A 24,143-nucleotide genomic window follows, 5' to 3' on the forward strand; every position below is an offset into this window, starting at 1 on the left:
AAAGCTGACTCATATTGACTGTGCCCTGACGGTAAAACAGCAGGGCCTGCTCAGTTACTAGAGATATGACCTATCCGGGTTGCCGTAGTAATGAAAAGCTGTGGCACTCCTCCTCAATGTACGTTGGAAAGATGGCGACGGCATACGCACAAGCTAGAGTCCACTGTGCCGGCGGATAGAAAGTGTATTAAAGGGACTGAAAAACGCATTCCTTGCAAAGATTTAGCAGTGCAAAGTGTATCTGATATCTCTTAGACATGGTACAGTCCATGCACGGCTAGAAAGAAGAAGCCGCTGTTTTGCTATGGAGCCTCCGGATCGCAACAAGCCCAGCAGGTATGCGAATCTGTTGAACAGACTCTTCACCATCAGGAGAACGCTTTGCCAAATAGGGAGCTGCAGTCAGTTCAATGGGAGCACTTGCGCACCCTTCAGAAATCGACTTCCTGTCAAATAGTGGTACTCGTGCAGTTAATGCATTTGCAACAGTGGAGTTGTAAACTTTTTGTGGCAACATTTTCCAGCATATTCTGCTGCAGCTTTTCGATTCTCAACTGATTCTTGGTCTAAAGAGAGCAAAGCAAAATGGTTGCCCAATGATAAGGTAACAAAACGAATAATAATCAACCGCTGCAACAGTGCAACATGTCAGGGAACAGCTAGCTAACGTCTTCTTTTAGCTGTTTATTAGTTTATTGTTTCCTCACGAGTTCGCCAACATTAACAGATGGAGCTGAGATTTGACTAGTTTTGCAAAATGGGCTCATTAAGTGGAATTTCAGGTATGTTGGTTATTTAAAATCTTCAGACCGTGCATATTGACATATTGGTGAACTACAAACTTCTCTGGTTTTCGCTAGCATGTTGCTCCACTGTTATTGTTAATCTTTTAGCTAGAATTGGCGCTCGTAATGGTAATTTACTCTGTTGGATTATTTTATTAATTTATTTTTATTATTATTTTCTTTATTTAGGTCATAATGGCTTCCGCTTACATGACGAAATGTTGCAAATATGTGCAGCAACGAGCGTCTGATTTTCTCTGCAACGTGTTTGCGTTACTCTGATTGCAAAGTTGTTAAACAATTTTGCATTCACGCAGGAGAGTGCATACAGTCATTGAACATGTTTTGTCAAAAGAGCACATCTCGTAATCGAAATGCTGCAGTGTTTGTCCCTGACCACTGGCGACAGACCCTCAGGAATCTGCTGTTATGTCTTCCACTTTCCTCCCTTGCTCCTCACAACCAGTTGTTTGTCTGCTGACCGAGTAACTTGGAGGGCGTTTATCATGTGGGATCAACTCTTGTCATTTGCCATAATCCTGGTTTTAAGCAAATAGCCGGCCTTTTTTTTTGTCGGCTACTTCACTAATGATCGAGCACAAGCCAGTTATTACCTCTTGTGGCCACTCGGTCGATGTGGATACACAAACAGCTTGCGTGATTGTGCAATAGTGTCCATGTTGATGTTATTGCTGCCTGGCACAGTTGTATAAAGAATATTGATGATCCATTGTCCATGCTTTTGCTTTTTTTCATTGTCATGTTTAGTGTTTGCACCCGTTTGTTTTTGGGAGGGATAATATGTCATTCATGCCATAGAAAGGTTGAACAAATTCCTTACAAAGTTTTACTGGTTGGCATTTACATCTGCTTGAAGCATTGGTTCTTCTTGCCATTTTTCTGGTAATGGGAAAAGAAACCTGCAACTTTTGTGGCAATACGTAGTCAAAGCTGCAGAGTTTGCAGAGAAGAAACGTGATCACTGCCTGTGTTGTCACGAGAGTGCACATATCTGCAATTAAATTACTTTTTGAGACTGAAATGAAATGCAAAGATCTTTATAAGACCTTTATAACTATTAAATGAGAGGCATACTGTGCATAAAAGGTTACTTCAGACTGACATCTGCATTGAGAAAAATGAGTTATGTGCTCACTCGACAATTGAAGGCTATCTGTATCTTTGCAAGTACAGAGGTCCTTTGTCAATAATGCCTCATTCTCAGACTCGGTCTGAAGACATTGTGGCTCACAGGCATTCCAGAGATTTCAGGATGTGGTGCAGTGTGTGCAGTAGATTGCTGCCTGTAGCCCTGGAGGCACTCATTGGGTAGAACTCATTAGTTCTTTGCCAGCAGCACAGGCTGTAGAATACAGATGGACTGTCCTCTAGCATTTCCTAAAAGGATCTCTCTTCCCACACCTGCTTAACAGAGAGAGACTCATGCTCTCACATTCTGTCTCTCTCATCTGTCATTTCCTTTGAAACAATAGCATCTTTGTAACTACTAGTGTGGTGGCTGATGTTTCTAAGCTTGTAGAAGATGGGAACTGATAAAAAGGCAAATCAAAGGTGGTTAAGCACTGGGTACAGTACACATTTGTAATGCGCTTTGCTGTAAAAGAAAGTGCAAACTGAAACTGAATAATGTGTTGCAAAGTTTCACATTTACTTTCAAAGGTCGAACAAAGAGCTGCCATCAATGGATTTATGATGCAAAAGGCATAGTGTGAATAACCTTAAAAATAACTTCATTTGTCATTTAACTTGTACAGCAATAACACACTTTGCAAAGAGTATCATCATTTATGTCATGTGATATGTGGACTGAGCCTCCACTGGGACAGTAAGTTTTCTGCCTGTCCTTAGACTGAAGATTTTCACACTTTTCACTTTTATGCAAGGCTAGCTAGCAAACACAGCAATGTTCTATTATTAGATTGGCTGCTTACATTAACTGTAGCTTCATATCTTGCAGAAGCAAATGTTTCTGTTGTATATTTTACACAGTTGCATGTTGGAGAGCCTGGGAGGTTCAGTCCTGGCAGTGTCACACTGTTCCAGTAAATGGGTGTGGTCAAGTATGTTGTTGTTTCTGAATTCTGTCAGCATGCAATCCAAAAACTGATCTCTGCTGGAGCCGAATAACTGTTTGACTTAGGCCAGGGATTCAGATTGCTTAATACATGAGCCAAGCTTTTGAAGAGAAGGAAGCACATTTTTCCTTTTAGTCACATTTGGTTAAACTATGAACATTTTTATAGTTTGTGTGTGTGTGTGTGTGGGTGTGTGTGTGTTTGTGAAAGGGTAGGGGGTAATCAAAATATGCATTTATCTGACAGAGCTTTAGTTATGCCCGCATGACCTAATTAGAGGAAAGTGTGCTCTTACAAAATCCCAGTCACCTTCTCCTCCTTCTCCCCCTGCCAAAAAAAAAAAAAACTTTAGTTTGGGCATTGTGAGTAAGTGTGCTCACTAACCAGCTGTGTGGTATTCAGCTGTGGGCCTCACGGGCCACGTGTCACAACTATACAATAGAGTGCCGTTTGCTGGTACAATAGTGTGGATGGTTGGTGTCAAAGGTCAGGCCCCCCTGATCTGGCAGCTCTTAGTATATCTGCTTTAGTCGCTGTACAGAAAAGACTTTCGATTTTGTGCTGTTTATTATTCACTCAGTGTTTCTGCCTGGGGGCTCGAGCATTCCACTGGCCTTTATTGGAGCCCCAATGAGCCATCAGATGAGCCATTGAGAACAACCAGACACCATCTGCAGTGATAATTCACCAGTGGCAGCCAGCAGGGCCAGCTTGAGGACCATAATGTGGCTGTGGTTAACTACAGGGCACACAGGCCAGGAACTTTCTCTGTGCATTCTATTAGTAGGTTTGAAGGGGGGGAGAAAAACCTAGCAGAAGAATTTGCACAGAGTTTACTGCAACAGCACAACTTGTGCTTGAAATGTACCATGGCAACCTAACAAACAGTCAGCAGTGATGGCGTCATTGGTTCCGCTTTCATTCCTGAGTGATTTAGTCATGCTGTTCTGCGTAGACTACTGTCTTTTTTAAACTCAGTCTCACATATGTACTATTTCTGTCTTTGGATGCCCCACAGCCATGCATGCCCTGAAATGTTTACAAATGTTCTAATAATCCATGTGATGGACACTGCAGGGGTTTGCAGTACGATTCTACTTTTGTATTTTCTCTTTCCTGTGACTGTTCTTACTTTTTGCAATGCAGTAGCAGAATTTTTGTCTGTTGTGGTTCTTAATGCCTTTACACACAAAATAGCTTACTGGGCCCTCTTGTGCCTTGGTACTGAAAAGGACACTGTTACATCTTGCTCTTGCAGAACAAGTCCCTTCACAGTTTCTCATAATTAACTCACAGTGGAGCCAGTGTACTTTAATGCAAAAGTTGACTGTATTTTCCATGACTGTTGTAGTTAACTGGTTATGCTGTGGTCATTACTTTTACAGGGATTCACTGACTGAGTCACAAGGTAAAATCTGTTAGGAATTTAGGCACTAATTTCCAAGAAGGTTATCAGAAATAAAAGACAAGAAGGGTCTGATTATGTTCAGTTGCAGATATACACTTATTACTAATAGATGATGTACAATTGTTCATGTAATAGTACTTGCTTAAAATACCCTAACTGATGCTTTGTAGTTGGTGTCTGTAAGTGTATAACATGCCTGTCAAGTTGACAAAGATAAGTTGGCTCATTGTTTAGTTATGTGTGTTCACATTAAATTTGACATGTCAGAGCATCATCATCTCCCTTAAATTCAGTTTCAGAGAAGTCAGAGAAGGTGGGATTTAGTGTTTTTCACTCAAAGAAAAAAAATTAACAATAAAATCTCAACAATATCCACATCTATGAGGCACTGAGTCATTTTCTTTTATGTATTTGTTTAGCATCCTGGTTTGCAGATGCAGTATTAGCAGCAGGTGTCTGACTTGCATGTTATTCTACAGCTGTTCCTAGATTCATTGTGCGTGTGTGTGTTGGGGGGGCAGGTTCTGCTTTGGGACAGATGGGCAGTATATTCTGGACTCTCTCTCTGTTTCTCTCTTTGTGGCTTATTGAAAAGCTTCTGCAACTGATTTCCAGATTTAACTCCCTCCCTTCACACTCCCACTCCCAAGGGAAAGTGATACAGCCTTGTCCTTTCAACTCCGTCTGCACCAACATTAACAGGCACGTGTTTGGGAATGTCTTTCAGTCAGATGATCGATGTAGAGTCTCGTTGTCCAGCGCACATATCTCTGGTTTTTCATTCCCCTCCTCATCTTTTTCTTTCTTCCTTGGCAGGGTGTGACCTTCTGACCTTTCCTCTCTAATCCTATTAAATAACTCTCATAAAGACATTAGGGAACAAAGCTCTTGACATTGTATTCTGGAAAGGTGTGTTGGTTGAGTCCTTTGTTTTGTTTTCCCCCCTCCTTTTTACTTATTTCCCAGAAGGAAGTATTTGAAGTCATTGCAGTGTTTCTTTTCTGCTGTGGAATTCTCAGAAATTTAACATCAAAACTGTTGCTCAAAAATTCCTTGTAATCTCATTAATCAGAAATCTTGTTTTGCATTGTCAGCTCACGTTCAGTCTGCTGACGCTGTGCTCTTTGTGCAACTTGTGTTGCATGGGTGATGACTTGGCAGCACGTTTACTATTTCTCTTCCTGATTGAGCTGTTATCTTTAACACAGGTTATTATCCTGCATGTGGACAGCTTCGGTCATGGCGTGTTGCTGCTGTACATTTAGGTGGCAGTTGGCAGCAGCAGCAGACGTCCAATCTAATTCCAGTTTAGTCCCCCTTGCAAACTAGATGTTACATCTCAAGGGGGTTTCCATAATAAATTGAATTGAATGTTTAGCAATATGTTTGCTTTACATTGAGCAGAATTCTTGTGTTCTCTGTACAAACAGCCAAAAATAAGTTTTGACCTTTACATACTTTTATTTTTCTGTGACTGAAATAGTCACTTACTTTTAAAAATCTTTTCAAGCTAACCTTGGTTTCTGTGCATGTAAACATCCATCCAATGCAAGTCATATGTTCTGTTTGTGTTTCCCCACAATGTCATTCAATCTTCACAGGCTGACCAAGCCAGAGGAAGATGCATCCCAACAGAACCCTGAGTTGGATGAGTCCTGGGACTATCCCAGTGAGGAAGGGGAAGCTCTGTATAGCACATCACCTCCTTGTACCCAGCGTCAGATAAAACGCATGTCTGTCTTGATGTCTGGAAAGCATCAAAAGAGCAACCAGTCAAGAAGTACCGGCCGGTCTCCAAACAAGGGTAAGTTAATAGGTCACTTAAATTGAGAAATATAAATCGAAGCTATACGTGATGCCAATTTAAATCTGGTTTTATTTCAGTGGACGTCAGACCACCTGACAACAGAGAGAGTACCAAACCAGTGGAGATCCCTGAAGAGAACAGCTACAAGCAAGACAAGAAGCAGAGGACCACTCGGCGCTCTAACGAGAGAGACCAGAAGAAAACCTTTGAAGGTGCTTTCATGCTAGATCCGCTGTCAAAGTCAAGCCATTTCAGTGCCCTCAACATGGATCCTAGGAAGCATTACTTAAGCTTGGGCTGTAGCAGTTGCAAACTCCCTGTGACTATGCCCCATATGGCCCGAACTCACCGGCAAACCTCCCGGACAGACTGTCCAGCTGACCGCCTCAAGTTCTTTGAAACTTTACGTCTGCTGCTCAAGCTCACATCTATGTCCTCCAAGAGGAAAGAGAAGGAGCAGAGAGGCTTAGAGAACATGGCCTTCATGGGTCACAACAATGAGGTCATTTGGTTGGAGCTGCAGGCATGGCATGCACGACGTTCCATCAACGACCAGGACCTTTACCTTTTCACCGCCCGACAAGCTATCCCTGACATCATCAATGTGGTGCTGCACTTTAAAGTCAACTATGACAGCCTGAGAGGGGCTGAGTGTCCAGAGTCTCAGTCAATCAAAAAGGACTCTCAAAGTGTCCCAGATCCTGTCTGTGGAGAGGAGAGGGACCTTGCTGTAGCAGAGACAAACCACTGTGGAGTGGATCCCTGGGGCTTTAGTGCTGGCCCCTCATCAGCAATGAATGCAGCAAAGCCTCTAGGCTCTGGTGCTGATTCCAGGGAACACCTTCAACGCCAGCGGCTGGCTTTTGAGCAGGTCAAGCGGGTTATGGAGCTCTTGGAGTGTGTTGAAGCTTTGTACCCCTCCCTGCAGGCCCTTCAGAAGGACTATGAAAAGTACGCAGCTAGAGACTTTCAGGGCAGGGTGCAGGCGCTCTGTCTGTGGCTTAATATCACCCAGGACCTCAACCAGAAGCTGCGTGTTATGGCTACTGTGCTGGGCCTCCATGATCTATCCCGCATCGGGTGGCCCGTCTTTGAAATACCTTCACCTCGCTGCTCCCGTGGAAATGAAGAAGAGGAAACAGAGGAAGAGGAGGAGAATGACTCAACGGCCACTTTCACAGCTGAAAGTGATGAAGAGGTAGTTGGACTTGTAGCAGGGGGAGAGTTGTCTCCCACCTTGACTCCCAAATTTGCCCGATTGTCGTCAGAGGACGAGTTTCTCCCAACCGCCATTGCAGGAAATTCAGAAGTGATTGCGGGAGGGGAAGTTTTCTGCCCCACAGCCATTTACAGACCATTTGTGGATAAAGCTCTGAAACAGATGGGACTGCGTAAACTGATCCTCAGACTGCACAAACTGATGGACCGCTCTCTTCAGAGGGCCAGAGCAGCGCTGCTTCGGCACACTCCTGCACTGGAGGTAAAATTATCATTCCTTTAGCTTTTAACTCAGTTAGCAGCTCATACTTATGTTGTTTATGGTGATATCATGAAGTTAAGAAAGAAAAACGCAGACTACAAGAGATTTTGGTCAGTTCTGGAGCAGTGTCTTCTGTAAAGGAGCAAATCGCTCACAAATATTGTGGACAAAGCATTCACAATTAAAATATTATCACAATACCAATATAATACTTGAAAACAAATTCCCTTTTAAAAAGAAGTCATCTTGGGTCCTTGAACATTGTAATGGTCTCTTTTTTTCTGAGGCAAAAGTTTGTTTAAAGTAAAATGTGCACTGTATCTAGGCTGGGCAATAAAACAATTTCAAAGTTGGATCATAATTAAATTTATGTTCAGCTTAGTGATAAGCATGACATATTTTCAGCTGATCCACAGACAGAGCAAAGGGCTTGTCCCTCAGCAAAACAAATGGAGCAACTGTCAATATGTCTGGCCATCTTATCAGAATACATGCTAACTTATTACTGCGAAACATTGAGCCACTACAGGAAGACTGAATGCATGTGGAGGCAGAATGACTGGATGACATGAGGCATGAAACCGGGGGTCAGGCTGACTAAGAATGAACTTGTAATATTTCTCCCAAACTGTAAAATTCAGTTAAATTACTTATTTAGTAAAGTTTTTCTTTTTAAAATGGCATCTTCTGTAACTGTAAAGCTGCATGCAGTACATCTTTGTCTTTGGCGAACATTTCAATTACGCTGGCACTGCATCAACCCCCTCTCCTCTATAAGCGCCAAATCAATATGTGCAGAAGCAAGTCCTGTTAACTAACACTGCTGTTACCTGACTGGCTTTGTTGCAACATTTATACCTTTTTATATAATTTAAAAAACTTTTTTTTCCCTCAAAGAAAGCACCTAGTGAAAAACATAGCAACTTCAGATTGCACATTTCTGCTGCAGCCAGAGGAAGCGATCATGCACTTGTGTGTTACTAATAGAAGTTGTAATGTGCATTCTTCAGTGCGACTGCAGCAGCCTTGCAGCTGGCAAACATTATGTTGCTTATGTAATGATGTGCAATGTAAATACAACTGTAAATAAATACATACGAATAAAATGTATGTAAGTGTACACAAAGATATTGACAGCATTATTAAATGCTGTATTGTGGTCAGTACTGATCATTATAGATAATGTGTTTGTCGTAATATTGTTTTTGCTATGTGACCCAGCCCTGAAACAGTTTATTCCTTGAAAAAGAAATTCAGTTCAGGAATTCACTGATTGGTAAAGATTAAATTATGATAAATGCAAATAATGGGAAGTGTCACCAAGCTTGTGCTGAGTTATGCAAAGACACATTTACCACCATAATATTACCAAGTGCCCCAGTTCAGTTACAACAGAAAGATGGTGCATTGTTTCAGAGGCCTTGGATGGAAGTCATGGCTGCAGCCTGGAACTGCTGTAAGATGGAGAACAAAAGTCAAGTTTTGTTATTGTCAGTTCGCCATATGTTGGTACATACAAAAAATTTAAATGACTGTTCTTTAAGACCATGGTGCTGTTGAGTAAACATACACACAAGTTAACAGTAAAAAAAAGACAACACAGCTAAAAGTCCAGAACAAATTAAATGACAGGGTAAAATCAAGTCAAGTCTTCAGAGTCTGATGTGCGAGGGGTGGGGGGAGTTCAGCTTCCTGACAGCCTGATGGATGAAGCTGTCTTTCAGTCTGCTGGGCCTAGACCAGAGACTCTGCAGTCTCCTTCCTGATAGCAGCAGGCTGAAGAGTCTGTGAGATAGGTGGGTGGGATCACCAGCGATGCGGAGGGTCTTGGGGCTGAGACGGGTGTTGAAGGAATGGGGAGAGAGACACTGACGATCCTCTCAGCCACTCACACAGTGTGCTGGATGGTTCTGCATCTAGATGCCATGCAGGCGCCATACCACGCTGTGATGCTGGAGGTAAAAAGAAGCGGCCACACAACTAATTTTTACTGTGGCAAACATTAGTCATTTGATTAAGCTCTCAAGGAAAGATCAATAAGGAGTTTTCATTAATGGAAGCACAGAAGTCTAAGCCCAGACTATAAGTAATGCAGGATGATTTGAACAGCTAGTAAAAGGGAGACATAGAAGATATGATGACATGATGGATTTGAGTTTAATATAATTATCAGCTTATCTGTGGGACCGTCGTGTAAGCAATAAGACCCAAGTTGTGTCTTATTGTCTTAGTTTGGTTAATGGCTTGATATTTTTTTTATTTATTAGGGAAGAGATCTTTTAAATCTGTTCATAAAATAATGATCTTACCACCAATTAGACATGCAAGTTGACTGTGCTTCCTCCACCTGCAGTTTGCAGACTTCCCCGACCTCATGCTGTACAGTGATTACCTGCCAGAGCTGTCGCGCCATGTATCCTACAGCGGTGCTACTGATCCAGAGCTTGGAGCAGACCAGGTGTCTTGGGAGGATTTACTGGACATGGATCTCCCATCCTTCCGGCCAGCATTCCTCGTGCTGTGCAGAGTCCTCCTCAATGTCATTCACGAATGCCTTAAACTTCGACTTGAACAGAGGCCTGCTGGAGACCCTTCACTGCTCAGTATCAAACAGGCAAGCAGCTGATAAAAACCTTTCTTTATGAAGTTCACATTGCTATACAGACCATTCGTTCTGGGTGACAGAAAGCTTTGTACAGCTAACATAGTGTAGATCTGTTGCATAGTTATTTTGTCAAACAGAGAATTTGACAGGTCAAATGGCATAGCCTGCAAGCTTAAACTAAGTGGATAAACTTGGATTATGCCTTCTTAAACAAAATCTTGTTATAGCCATTGTTAGCATTTTATTTGGACTACTGCCCTTGAAGACCGTCACACACAAGATGTATGTGCACGTTTTCTTATATGTATTGTCTGCGCTCTGCAGTTGGTGCGCGAGTGTAAAGAAGTTCTTAAAGGAGGCCTTTTGATGAAGCAGTATTACCAGTTCATGCTGCGTGGAGTTGTGACTGATGCACAAGGCTTACAAACAAATGCCAATATTGATGAGTTTGAAGAAGACCTTCACAAGATGCTGGTGGTAAGTTGCTTAATCTCTCCCTCCTCCACTTAAATTACAGCGTTCCCGTCGGCAGTTTTTAACTTTTTCTGTTGTTTTTGTAGGTTTACTTTGAGTACATGCGTAGTTGGATTAAGATGCTGCAGCAGTTGCCTCAAGCCTCGCACAGTTTAAAGAACCTGTTGGAGGAGGAATGGCACTTCACTAAGGTCATTACGCCATACATTCGTGGAGGAGAGGCCCAGTCTGGGGAACTTTTCTGGTGAGTAAACCTACAGTTCATCAAGAATGGGCCCAGGGTTTGACCTAATCAATGACCTAATGTGGCACAAGTTTGGTCCATTTTCTGGCCCTTTGAGTAAGCGACACTGTGTTTACACAATAGACTGTATATTGTGTGCACCATTACAAGGGATGGGTAAAAACTTTCACATATTTATTAAATTGTAAGGAATAAATAGTTATTGTGACTCAGATTACATTTAGATTTCCCCTGTCTGCAATTTGGCAAAGAATAGTTGGCACTGATCTCTCTTTTAGGCAACATCTAATCACAGGTAATTCATCAAACAGACCCTGGTTGCTAAGACACCACAATAGCTAGTGTTGGGACTTAATGACTATTTCATGAGGGCATTTCTTAATAATAATCAAGTTATTAACTGTGCATATACATTTACAACTACATACAAACAATGTATGATAATAGTGATACATGCCTCTGTCACACCTCCCATGAATATTACATGTAATAATGTGTGTGCATGATAAGATGAACTGTTGTGTCTTTCACATAATTAGCACTGAGTTTCTTTTAAACTCTGCAAATATTAGCAGAGTAAGTGTTGACTAAGTGCTTGCAGATTGCATGGACAAAATGTCGTGATTACACGGGTTATGTTAGACAACACTGGGGGCAGCAGGCTGATTATTGGATAAATCTCCTGCTAAAGACAGGATTTTTTCACAAATGCCTCACAGATGTTGTAAGGCCAAAAAATGAAAACAATGAATAAATTATGTATACTTAACAAACATTTTTTAATACAGCTATCTCGAGAAACACATAGCAAACTCTGATATTTGACCAGTTCATTAACTAATAAAGGATGCTTTTTCTTATACAAGTATAATATAAATAGGGCCAAGTATCCATTAAAATGTGTTTTTACTTACATTTGTTTTAGTTATGGAATAAACCAAAACCCCTCAGCAGTTAACTTCAAAACAAGCTCTGGGTTAAGTTTTAATTAATGTTTTCAGTGAAGCTGTAGGGTCTTCTTCTCTTTGCAGTAACATTGCTGGGATGCTGCTTGAATCCACTGGAGAGTTTCTGGATGCTGGTCTGCAGAGAAGTGGGAATGAATTCTGGGGAGGTGCAGATGACAGCACAGCCTCAGATGAGATCAGGTGAGAAAGACGATGGAATATCAGACTGAAAGATTCAGGTTGATTCGGATTCAGACTTTTATGTTGATGTTTTTAACTTTAAACCTTTTAAATTTTCCAGACGATCAGTTATTGAGACCAGCAGGTCACTAAAAGAGTTGTTTCACGAGGCCCGGGAGCGAGCATCCAAGGCTCTGGGCTTTGCCAAAATGCTTCGGAAGGTGAGACTCATCAGTTAGGAAGATTGTCCGCCCTAAGTGAAACAGAAAGCCACAGCCGTACTAGTGTTGCAGTATGACCCTGTTTTCTCTGCTGGGTGAAGAACTGGGACGGTGTGTTCTGACACATTTGTTTGCATCCTTCACTGCAGGACTTGGAAGTTGCTGCAGATTTCAGTATCACCAGCGGGGTGACTTGTCTCCTGGAGGCACTAAAAAAGAGGAACTATGTCAAGGTGAGCATGTGCCTTTTGTTAGTTTCACATCATTTATTTTTCCATTCTCAGATCATTTATGTGTTTAATCTCCTCTTCATATTCCCAGGTTCAGATTCCAGGCTTGGAAGAGCTCCAAGTTTTTGTACCCTGTGGCTTAATGGATCAGCGGCCTCTCATCCTGCAGCTTCTCAATGCTGCTGCTGGCAAAGACTGCTCCAAAGAGCCTGATGAAATTGCTGAAGATGATGCCTACTTGCTCATGAGCAAACATGGAACTGGAGATTCCGTTACTTACTCTGAGTGGGCTCAGTGGGATGGAGATCTTCTCAAACTAGTCCCACAGATGGAGACTGTTGACACTTTGATGGCCATGAAGGTTTTTAAAACTAAATATATTTCTTTCTCTTTCTTTTTTTTTATTTGTGCTTATGTCTGTGTGGTGTTGACAAGCTTCCTACTGTTCATATGTGGCTTTCAGGTGGAGAACATGCTCTTGATAGTGATGCAGTCAGCTCACCTGGTGGCCCAGCGAAAGGCTTTTCAGCAGTCCATGGAGGACGTTCTCACCCTTAGCCGAGAGCAGACGTCAAGTCAGCCTCTCATTGCAAGCGCTTTGGAAGATCTGAAGGTATTTAAAATAACTACATGCTATGTTGTTGCACAGATAGTCATGTACTAGTGTCCTACTTTCAGATCTGTTTGTGCTGCAGCTGTTAATCATCTACCCTGAATTTCTATTCTAGTATTAATCTAATATTAGCTGAAAAAACTGAACCACTTTCAGACCAGATTTTAAAGGTGTTTCCTAAGGGGAAGTTAGTAAACTCACATAACTGTTACACTCAAAGTCACAATATGAGAAATAAGATGCTGTTTGGTTTTAAGCTTTCCTTGATTGCTCTCTGCAGAATCTTTGTGTTATTAAATGATAATAAAACCAGTCTTTCATGTCTGTTCTCTCCTATATTTTTCTCTTCACCTGCAGAACAAGGCCCTGCAGCTATGCATTAAGATAAGCACAGCCATTGACCGAGTGGAATACATGTTCACCACAGAGTTTGAGACAGAGGTTGAGGAATCAGAGTCAGCCACTCTCCATCAGTACTACAGGGAGGCAATGATACAGGGCTACAATTTTGCCTTCGAGGTAAAAGGCTGCAGGGATTAAGTGGTGTGACACCATGTGTGTATTTTTATAAAAAGCTGTAATACTTAACACAGCCACTTTTTTTTTTATTTCTGTTTACAGTACCACAAGGAGGTGGTGCGCCTGATGTCGGGGGAGTTCAGGCAGAGGATTGGAGAACGCTACATAGCTTTTGCCCGTAAATGGATGACTTATGTCCTGACCAAATGTGAAAGTGGGAGGGGCACCAAGCCCAGGTAAGACCTCACCTTCCAAAGAGTGCTAAACAAGTTTTAAAGAATCTGCTTAAATTTATTTTTGATTTTTGTCACATACAGAGTCTGTTGACTTGTGTAGTGTTCATGACATTAGCTTTTAATCTAAAACTGCAGACTGTCTGAGGAAATTTGAAGTTTTTCTAATAGGAAGAGTTTTTTTTTAACATTCTCTATTTCAGGGGATGATAAGTAATCAAACATTTTAATCAGAAGCTGTGTATTGATAGTTATAGGCTTTTCATTCTTGATCTTTTCAACTATTAAACATGTAAGCAGCCTTGATTTAACTCCAAACCTGGCATTTGCAGCATCTGATCAACGAATTTATTAATGCAAGCGAAACAGTTCATTCATTTAAAATCAAAAGCAAAACCAGCAAATATTAGAGAGGCCACAGTTGTCATCAGTGGTAGATAACAGCAGCATACTTTTTCTTTAATAAAGAATAAATAAATAAATAAATAGCCGGAACAACACTGTCCAGGAAGACATAATTTTACCCAGGGCTACCCTAAAGTGATTAAAGCTCATGATCTGTAGCAGACACCATTTCAAGTTTGATGGTATGAGCTTCCAGTGCGACTGGTCATTGTTGTTTGATGTGACAGAAGCAGCTAAATGATTTTTTTTTTGCAAGAATATACTTCAGCTAAATGGATTGAACAGCTCTTCAGATAAATGGATAATGATCCAAAACCTACCATGAAAACAGCCATGATTGCAGCTGAAGGCACAGTCACTTGACCTCACCTTGGTTGAATTGTATTTCACATGCTGAAGATGAAAATGGCTAAAAACAAACAAGTGTAGGATGCTTTAGTAAAAAATCTGGCCAAAAGTCCTTTGTCAGAAGGGTTCTTGACTAAGTATTAGTGTAAGTTAACATTTTATTTTTGATTATTTTAATTTTTCTAATTACCTTTAACCCCTTATCAAGCTGGGTCACATGGCTGCAATGTTGTTGATTAGGAGTCATGTACCGGGACCGTTACGTTCGCATCTTAAGGGGTTAAGCCATTAAACTACCTTTTTTAAATTAAGTTATTTTTATGAAAGTCATTTTGAACTATATTTAGGTTTAATCTGACGTAAAGTAATTTTTCTTTTGCTATTCTGCTGTATTATATTAGCCCTTTCTTGTCAGGAGTTTAAAAGATTTACGATGAAGATTGTGGAGTTCAGACATAATGATATGTAACAGAAGTCCTCCAGCACTGGCTTGTAATTGCATAGTGGCATAATTCAGTAACCGTATCCGTTTTACTGATTTTGATAGTAAACAATAATGTTCTAATCATGGTATAAGTTGTAGTTCTTTTTCCAACTTTCACCTCCATGCCTTTTTTCTTCCTTCCATTTTTTTTCCCAATTTTTGGACACACTGATTGACCCTTGTGTCTCACTTCCTCAGATGGGCGACGCAGGGTTTTGACTTTCTTCAGGCTATTGAACCTGCCTTCATATCTGCATTACCAGAGGATGACTTCCTGGTAAAGCCGCATGTTTCCTTCTCTTTGTTTTCTCCAGCTTGCTCTATTGTAGCCTTTTTAAACATGTATGTTCATTTTTGCAGAACTTACAAGCCTTGATGAATGAATGTATTGGACATGTGATTGGAAAACCTCATAGCCCAGTTACTGGCCTTTACATTGGTAAGATGCTCTCTTGTGATATGAACTGTTGGTGGTTTCCATATCCAGATTTGAGGATTTATTTCAGTTTACATCGTGTTTCACGTTTCTAACTTGGGAAGAGAAATGTGTATGACTGGAATTTGGTGTTTTTCTCTGTGCTTAGCTGGTTCAAGGTTTCCTTGTGTCCATGATGTGATTTTTTGGTTTTATATTTCAGCTCCCAGGAATAGTCCTCGTCCTGTGAAGGTTCCTGCCCCTGTCCGCTGTCATAGTGACCCACCAAACCCTAATCTATTTATCCCTAATGCTGAAGGTTTCAGGTAGGATAAAGTTCAGAATTTAACAATGATGTATTCCCCTTTGTATAGTTTATATTGCATGGCTTTGCTTTTTATCTGTTAATATTTTTGCTCTTAAGCATATGTGAGCTTCTGTGTGCATATGCTGTGGGTGCATTAGCAGTTTTTCTGTTATTTTCATTTTGTTTTCTCATTTTAATCTTAATAGTGTTAGGAATGAGTGTGCGTGTTTGTTCCTCAACCAGCCACCCAGTCACACACATGTGACCACACACATCCTACACAAACCACCTCACCTCCCAAGCAGCGCTCCTCAGTTTGTTTTTTCACCACACAGCTCTCGAAGTCTCCCCTGTGATCTCCGGAACCAGCTGTTCCCAAACGGCCCTCGCTCTGTCCCGCAGGGCCCAGGGGAGCACAGCCACACCAAAGTACCCGGCAGCAGCCCCAATGATGTCAGGTAGCCTTGCCCTGAGTAGAGACTCTCACAAAGACAGTTCCAGTGACAAAAATGAAAGCCAATGCTAATTTCTTGTGAAGCTTCTGCAAATGGAAGAAGGGAATGCCTCATGTTCAGATTTTAAATTCCTCATGGCGTTAGGGTGTGGTTTAAAGGCGAAATTGATGTTACCCACTCATTAAATCTATGATGCGGTGCCAAGGTGTTGCTTAAACTGTTTATTTCAGAGGATGGAAAGGCAATGACAGGTGTGAGGAATCTCCTTTTTCCTGTATTTTACAGCTTTGAATTTATAGCCTTTACCTAATAAGCACTATGAATGTGTACAAATATTTTATAAATAAGTGGATTTTAAGGCAGATATTGGATTGACTTCTCAAGAGGCAGTCATTTCTTTGTGAAGCATTTCAGTTTGGGTATACTTTGGCCCATCACAGATTTACAGCCACAATTAATCTTTGGTAGTTTTGGAGAAGAATCAAAGTATGGGATTATGGTCTCAGTCTTTTTGAATTATTAATTTATGCTTTATCAAATGCAATTATGAGGCATTTTGCTTCTACCTTAAATTACATCCCAGGATTGATTAAGTCACCGATGCAGCATCTGCAGCATGGCTTTTTTTTCTGAAAGAATTATTTTTATCTTGTTTACAAGATGCCTTCAAATTTTGATTTGCATGGAACTGGTGTCGACCACAAAAGAGTGTGATAGGACCTCAGAATACACTTTAGGAGCATCAGTCTCAGTCCTAAGTGTCTAACAAAGCCCTGCACCGTGTCACAAAACCTGAAGAGAGTAAAAGGAAAGAAACAAAAAATCCCTTTGACATGTCCTGTTACTGGTCATGGAAGAGACGGTGATTGTTGTGCATGGTATGAAAATGAGCACTGTCTCGCTGAAAGGCTGGTAGTATGATATTCTGCTTTTTACTGCTATTTACATCAATCTTGCTTTAATCTTGGTAACTGACTGCTGTTAGATTTTCTGCCCTTTGAGTGTGTGGTATTGAAACTTGTACCCTAAAGATCTAACCTTGTGTGAATGATTGATGCATGCTGAGCTGTTGCTGGATTTCAAGAGGCATGCTATAAATAAGCTTCTTGATATTTTTTTTTTATTGAAATCCTAATCCTATGTTGCAGGCTTGTGTTAATATAATTTTAAATGCATTTATTTCTATTGTCAGTCTAAATTCAGTATCTCATGAACGTGAACACACACACAAAAAAAAAATAAATACAACATTGACATATACATTCAGATTCTTACATCAATACTTAGCTGAAGCACCTTTCTTGTGACTACAGCCTGGAGTCTTTTCTGTGGTTAAATCCTGCAGATGAGAGTCATTTCTGTGGTCCAGGAATGTTGGATTGGCTTAAAGTCAAGATTCTGGCTTGATCACTCAGAGACATGTAGTTTTTGCCGTAATAAGCATTGTTAGCTCTGATAACTTGAAACATGCTAGTCATTGCAAATAATGTTCCATCATGAATTTTCCACATGTAGATTCATTCAAGGGGTGGAAACATTTTTAAATATGTTGTAGATAAATGAGAGGCACACTGACTAAATATCTATAAATATTTGAGTTTTTCTTTTAGTAAATTTGCATTAAGTATTTTAATGATGTTGAGTTTAGAGTAAGTTTTTTTAAATTATCATTATTATTTTGCAAGTTAGTTCAGATGCTTTTAGGAAAATGGGGATCATTTACTGTTTAATTTCCACAATTCATTTAATGGAAAGGAGCCAAAACTGTTTTAAAAAACATGATATGTAATATGGCCATTAGGAAAATCCCCACCTATCATCTGTCTCAGTGGTCTTTGATTCTGTCTCAGTGTTGCATTAGTGTCTTTCATGTCTTTGCAGGGGATCAAATATCCATGAGAATGATCGCTTGTCATCAGTTGCAGCAGAGTTGAATTTCAAATCCCTGAGTCGCCACTCCAGCCCCACTGAGGAAAGAGAAGGTCTGTGCATTCAGTGATCTGCAGGGTTTTTAGATGCTCATTGCATATTCAACCTCCTTGCTTAAATCTTCTTATGTAATGTATTTTTTATCAGAACCTTCATATCCAAAGGGAGACCCGAACAGTGGTGCACGCCGAAGCTGGGAACTCCCAGCCTTCATCAGCCAGTCCAAGGGTAAACTTCTTAAGTGACAAAATGTCTTGAATTGACTACAGAGATATAAACATTTGATTAATTCCCATTTCTTGCCTTCTTTGTCAGGCACAGCTGCCAGTCAAAGCCCCATGGAGGCTGTCCGTGGCTCCATTCGCAGGTTTGAGGAGAAAAGATACGCTGTGATGAAGCAGCGAAACATCATCGGTCAAGTGTGTCACACACCCAAGTCCTATGACAACGTCATGCATGTTGGCCTCAGAAAGGTGACTTTCAAGTGGCAGAGGGGCAACAAGATAGGTACGACCACATGGCGACTATTTTTGTAATGATGAGCTTTATTAAACAGGTGTGCAGGCACTGATGTCATGTTTTTTTCCTTGTTTTAAATTAGGTGAAGGCCAGTATGGAAAGGTGTACACCTGCATTAATGTTGACACTGGAGAACTAATGGCAATGAAGGAGGTGTGTAGCCCAGCAAAATTAATTCTATAGATTTCAAATAATCACAGTAGATGCAGGTCGTAAAAAAAGGCTTCTCTCTGTTTTTAAAATAGATCCGATTCCAGCCAAATGATCATAAAACCATCAAGGAAACTGCAGATGAGCTTAAAATATTTGAAGGCATCAAACACCCAAATCTGGTGCGATACTTTGGAGTCGAGCTGCATCGGGTAAGAAACTCACATATGATCATGAAATCATGTTATATGTGTTGTAAACTGAAGCAGTTTGGTGTAAGCATTCATTTACTCGCTTGCAGGAAGAGATGTACATCTTCATGGAGTACTGTGATGAGGGCACTCTGGAGGAGGTGTCCAGACTGGGGCTCCAGGAACACGTCATCAGGCTTTACAGTAAACAGATCACTACAGCCATCAATGTCCTCCATGAACATGGCATTGTCCACCGTGATATCAAGGGTCAGTGTTGAGTACTCATCCCCTAATTTATTAATATATTTTCATAATTGGACATGCAGAAAATTCTGTTGTTCTGTCCTCTTTTTTTTTTTTTTGTAACAGGAGCCAACATCTTCCTGACATCATCAGGTTTGATTAAGCTCGGAGACTTTGGCTGCTCAGTCAAACTGAGGAACAACACTCATACCATGCCAGGGGAGGTGAACAGCACACTAGGAACAGCAGGTAAAAAGTTACATCTCACTTCAGAGTTGCATCCACTACCCCAGGACCATTTCATGATCTGTCCTTTTGTCAGTGACTCAACTTTGTTTTGCCCTGTTGATGAATGTCTATGTGTTAACTTCCTGATGTGATCTGTTGTTATATATTTTCTGCTTTATACCCTATCCACTTTCATATTTTTTATATGCAACATATTTTCCATTGATCTTATGTCTGTATGTAAAAACATACTCTGTGTGCTTCCATGCCATATTATACAACTGTTAATAAGAATATGCTCTTGGGTTGTAACTGCTATTTGTCTCAAAATGTTCCAGCATACATGGCACCTGAAGTCATCACAAGAGCAAAGGGGGAAGGTCATGGAAGAGCAGCAGATATCTGGAGTTTGGGCTGTGTCCTCATTGAGATGGTGACTGGAAAGGTAAGAGGTCAGAAAATAGAAGATAAAAATAGCAGGTCAAGGTGAGGAGGGAACATGTGGAAGGTTATTGTAGCTTTATTTTTATTATAAACAAGATCAACTGCAGATAAACTGTGACTCCCATGTGCAACTTTTATTATTTAAGTCCTGTTAAGTAAAATGTCTTTTTTATATGTTTTTCTAAAGTCACATTTTGACTAAAGTTTTCAGTTTGTTTGTTTGTCTGTTTGTTTGTTAACTCTTCTGCTAAACTTCTAGAGAAGAGTGGTTGTGGTTACAGCTCTCATTATGATATCTGAAAGCTGCTAAATTTAGCTTGGAAAGTTGACATACTCTTTCCACTTGAGGAAATTCTAAATGACTGTGTTTTATTTTTACTTCAATCTGCAGAGGCCCTGGCATGAGTATGAACACAACTTTCAGATTATGTACAAAGTGGGCATGGGCCATAAGCCCCCCATCCCTGAGAAGTTGAGCACAGAGGGAAAGGACTTCCTCTATCACTGCCTGGAGAGTGAACCTAAACGTCGCTGGACAGCTAGCATGCTGCTGGACCACCCGTTTGTCAAGGTGAGATGCATTACATACATTTTTAAAAGGTGCCTTTTTTCATTTAAATTAGATAAATAAATACGCTTGCTTTCATTTTACTAAGTTTGACTCTCAAGTTTCTTAGTTGTCAACTGCTTGTCCAGCAAGACCTGACAGAAGCTGCTACCTCTTGTCTGTTTCAGGTTTGCACAGATGAAGAGTGAATGACAACTCCTCTTTGGCTTTTATGTTTACACACTAAAGCACTACTGTACATGCTGTTGGCAAAAGAAAACAGAACTGTGGACATGGAGAAGAGGGAGAATGGCTGAAGGCACATGGAGTTAAACTGAGGAAGTAATACATTATCATTTCAGAGGACAACTGGATCCATGGATTACTGAATTGTGGTCTTTATGTATCCATGGGCTGGGGAGGGACTGTACATACTGTAAGAATAGAACTGGCTTTAATTCATGTATAAACAATATTGTAAAGTTAAAGTAACTATTGCCACATTTATTTGTTCTCTGGTGAAGAGACATCTGAAAAAGCATTGAGGAATACTTTGTTTTTAACAAATGGGAGGGTGGGACAATATAGCACTTTTTAAACTGTTTACCCAAGGGGACAGTTGAGTAGAGAAGGGGTGAGTCTAATTTCACTTGGCCTTTAAGGCTGAAAAATGTGGTATGAAAGGCTATGAAAGCCTCTGAGAATGGAAGGAAGCGCAGGTTTACCTTTATAAATGAATACCATCCAAAATTTTCTCATATCTGTTGTCATCCAGCAAGCACAGGCTCAAGAAAGGACTTTTTTTCATGTGTTCTCTTTGCTGAGGAGAAAATGTCAAGTTGGAGCAATGTTCAAATCCACTATTCACCATTAAAGATTGGTCCATTTGACTGGAGTGTAGCCAACTAAGTGGAGAAAGGGGGCCCCTGCTGCTGAGCGTAAACATCCACACAACCTAACACACACACATGCCACAACTTCTGGTCCTCTGCTGCTCTTACAGTGTTTGCTATGTACAAACAATATTAATAAACCAATCCTTTTTATAAAAGAGGCATCTTTTTTTCTTCTTTTTTGTCGTGCAGCATTCAAAGTGTTTGTTATTGTATATGTCCTTGTTCTACATGGTTATCCTCATTTTTCAGGTTGTCCATAATTCTCAGTTCGGTTTTTGGCATACTGTTCATTGCAACATACAACACAAATTTACAAAAGGTTGCAATGCTGTGCAAAATATAAATGAAAACTGAATGCAATGATTTGCAAAATCTCATAAACCATGATTGCATTCCCCATAGAACGTAGCAAATGAGATATGGAAATGGAGACATTTTACCCTTTTATGAAGAAAATATGAGCTCACTTTGGATTTGATGGCAGCAATATATTTTTAAAAAGTTGGAAAAAGGGCAACAAAATGTTGGGAAAGTAATTGGCACAAATCAAAAGAGCATTTGACAAAGTTTATAGGCAACAGGTTTAAAGACTGGGTATAAAAGGAGCATTTATAAGAAGCAGAGCTTCAGGCGTACAGGGCCGAGGTTCACCAATTCGTGGTAAATTGTGTCAAAGAATTGTGAAACAATTTTAGAAAAAATATTCCTCAATGTAAAATTGCAAAGACTTTGAAGATCATGTCATCTACAGGTTACAGGTTAATAACATCAAAAGATTCAGAGTATCAGGAGGAATCTCTTCAAACTGAATGCCCATGGTCTCTGGGCCCACAGACAGCACTTCATAAAAACCTAACAATACTCTACTGGAAATCGCAGCATGGGCTCAGGAATACTTCTAGAAATCAGTCTGTGAACACAGTTCACTGTACAATTTTGTTTAGAAAAAAAAAAGTTAAGCTCTATCATGAAAAAAACGAAGCAATTATATGAACACGTTCTTGAATCATCACTATCTTCTCTAGGCCTTAGCTCATTTAAAATGGTCTGAGCAAAGTGGAAAACTGTTATGCGGTCAGATGAATTTAAATTTGAAATTCTTTTTGGTTACCATGGACACTGTCCTGTGGACCAACAACAGGGACCATCCTGCTTGTTAAAAGCTAACAATTCAAAAGACTGCAATAGTGCCTATGGTGTGGGCACCTTACACATCTGTGAAGGCTCCATCAATGCTGGAAAGTACATGGTGGTTTTACAGCTGTTCCCTTCCAGGCAATGTCTCATTTAGTGATGGTATTGCATATTTCAGCAAGATGATACTAAACCACATACTGCAGTCATCAAAACAGCATGGCTTTTCAGGAAAAGAGTCCGGGTGCTGAACTGACCTGCCTGCAGTCCAACCCTTTCACCAACAGAAAATATTTGGCCCATCGAGTAACGAAAGCCCACACCAAACAACCACCCTATATCATTTTAAAGAGACAAGCCCACAAGTGCTCAATGTGGATTAATTTCAGCAGATAGATTAATACATTTCAGCTAAAATCAACTGTCAACAGTAACAGATTTCCACACCTAACACAGTAAGAAACTGTAAGGCAAGGCAGTTTATTTGTATAGCACATTTCATGTACAGGACTATTCAAAGTGCTTTACATAAAACAAAAGCATTACAGATATTAAGAAATAGTAAAAGGCAGAAACACATAGCAAGAATCAAAATAAAATAATAAATGACATTAAAATGACTAAAAGCAAGATGAGTTAAAAAGGTACCGCGCAGAATTCATGCATAGGCCCAGGAGAAAAGAAATGTTTTTAACCTGGATTTAAAAATGTCTACATTTGGTCAAAGTTTAATCTCCACTGACAGTCTGTTCCACTTGTTTGCAGCATAACAACTAAATGCTGCTTCTCCGTGTTTAGTCTGGACTCTGGTTTGGACTAGTTGATCAGAGTCTTTGGATCTAAGAGCTCTGCTAGGTTTATATTCTCTGAACATATTACTGATGTATTCTGGGCCTAAACCATTGTGAAATTTGTAAATGATCAGAAGGGTTTTAAAATCTATTCTGTAACGGACTGGAAGCCAGTGTAAAGATTTCAAAACTGGTGTGATGTGTTCAGATCTCTTAGTCCTGGTTAAAACTCTAGCAGCAGCATTTTGGATGAGCTGCACTTTTAGGAAGTCCTGTTAAAAGACCATTACAGTAATCCAGCCTACTGGAGATGAATGCATGGATGAGTTTCTCTTGGTCTTTCTGGGAGACTAAACTTTTAATTCTGTTGATGTTTCTGAGCTGGTAAAAAGCTGTCTTAGTGACAGCTTTGATGTGGCTGCTGAAAGTCAGGTCTGAGTCTATCAACACTCCAAGGTTACGAACTTGGTCGGTGATTTTGAGAGCCCAAGTCTCCAGGTGTTTGCCAATGCTGACCCTCTTCTCTTCGCTACCAAACAGAATAATCTCAGTTTTGTCTTCATTTCATTGTAGAAAATTCTCTCTCATCCAGGTGTTTATTTGCTCCAGACACTGACACAATAAGTCTATTGGACTGCAGTCATCTGGTGACAGAGACACATAAAATTGTGTATAATCTGCATAACTTTGATAATTAATGCTATAGTTCTGTAATATTTGACCCAAAGGGAGCATATACAAGTTGAACAGAAGAGGTCCAAGGACTGACCCCTGGGGGACTCCACAAGTCATGGCCACTCGCTCGGATTCAT

At 40.4% G+C, this 24,143-nt stretch overlaps 1 protein-coding gene across 3 annotated transcripts; it reads left to right on the forward strand.

Moving 5' to 3' along the window:
• Positions 1 to 115: 115 nt before the first annotated feature.
• map3k4 (mitogen-activated protein kinase kinase kinase 4) lies at positions 116 to 21,563 on the forward strand. Of its 3 annotated transcripts, none has more exons than XM_042010373.1 (27): positions 116 to 336; positions 5,891 to 6,093; positions 6,174 to 7,576; positions 9,930 to 10,190; positions 10,506 to 10,658; positions 10,742 to 10,899; positions 11,931 to 12,047; positions 12,148 to 12,247; positions 12,397 to 12,480; positions 12,569 to 12,838; positions 12,941 to 13,090; positions 13,448 to 13,609; positions 13,712 to 13,845; positions 15,278 to 15,356; positions 15,440 to 15,518; positions 15,718 to 15,820; positions 16,137 to 16,259; positions 18,138 to 18,238; positions 18,333 to 18,413; positions 18,501 to 18,692; positions 18,787 to 18,857; positions 18,950 to 19,066; positions 19,156 to 19,315; positions 19,418 to 19,540; positions 19,858 to 19,964; positions 20,355 to 20,534; positions 20,699 to 21,563. In XM_042010373.1, exons 1-27 carry the CDS (start codon positions 305 to 307, stop codon positions 20,717 to 20,719), a joined length of 4,764 nt encoding a protein of 1,587 aa, XP_041866307.1. In that variant the 5' UTR covers positions 116 to 304; the 3' UTR covers positions 20,720 to 21,563. The 3 variants fall into 3 exon arrangements, with proteins under 3 accessions (XP_041866307.1, XP_041866309.1, XP_041866308.1); XM_042010374.1 differs by lacking the exon at positions 116 to 336 and adding an exon at positions 480 to 604; XM_042010375.1 differs by lacking the exon at positions 16,137 to 16,259.
• Positions 21,564 to 24,143: the final 2,580 nt, after the last annotated feature.

This window comes from Melanotaenia boesemani, chromosome 16 (genome assembly GCF_017639745.1).
Source record: "Melanotaenia boesemani isolate fMelBoe1 chromosome 16, fMelBoe1.pri, whole genome shotgun sequence".
Taxonomy (NCBI): domain Eukaryota; kingdom Metazoa; phylum Chordata; class Actinopteri; order Atheriniformes; family Melanotaeniidae; genus Melanotaenia; species Melanotaenia boesemani.

Coding starts and splice junctions, on each gene's coding strand:
- map3k4 (XM_042010373.1), top strand. CDS start 305: ATGGAGCCTCCGGATCGCAACAAGCCCAGCAG. Junction 10,900..11,930: donor CAGTCTGGGGAACTTTTCTG/GTGAGTAAACCT, acceptor TTCTCTTTGCAG/TAACATTGCTGGGATGCTGC. Junction 20,535..20,698: donor TGGACCACCCGTTTGTCAAG/GTGAGATGCATT, acceptor TGTCTGTTTCAG/GTTTGCACAGATGAAGAGTG.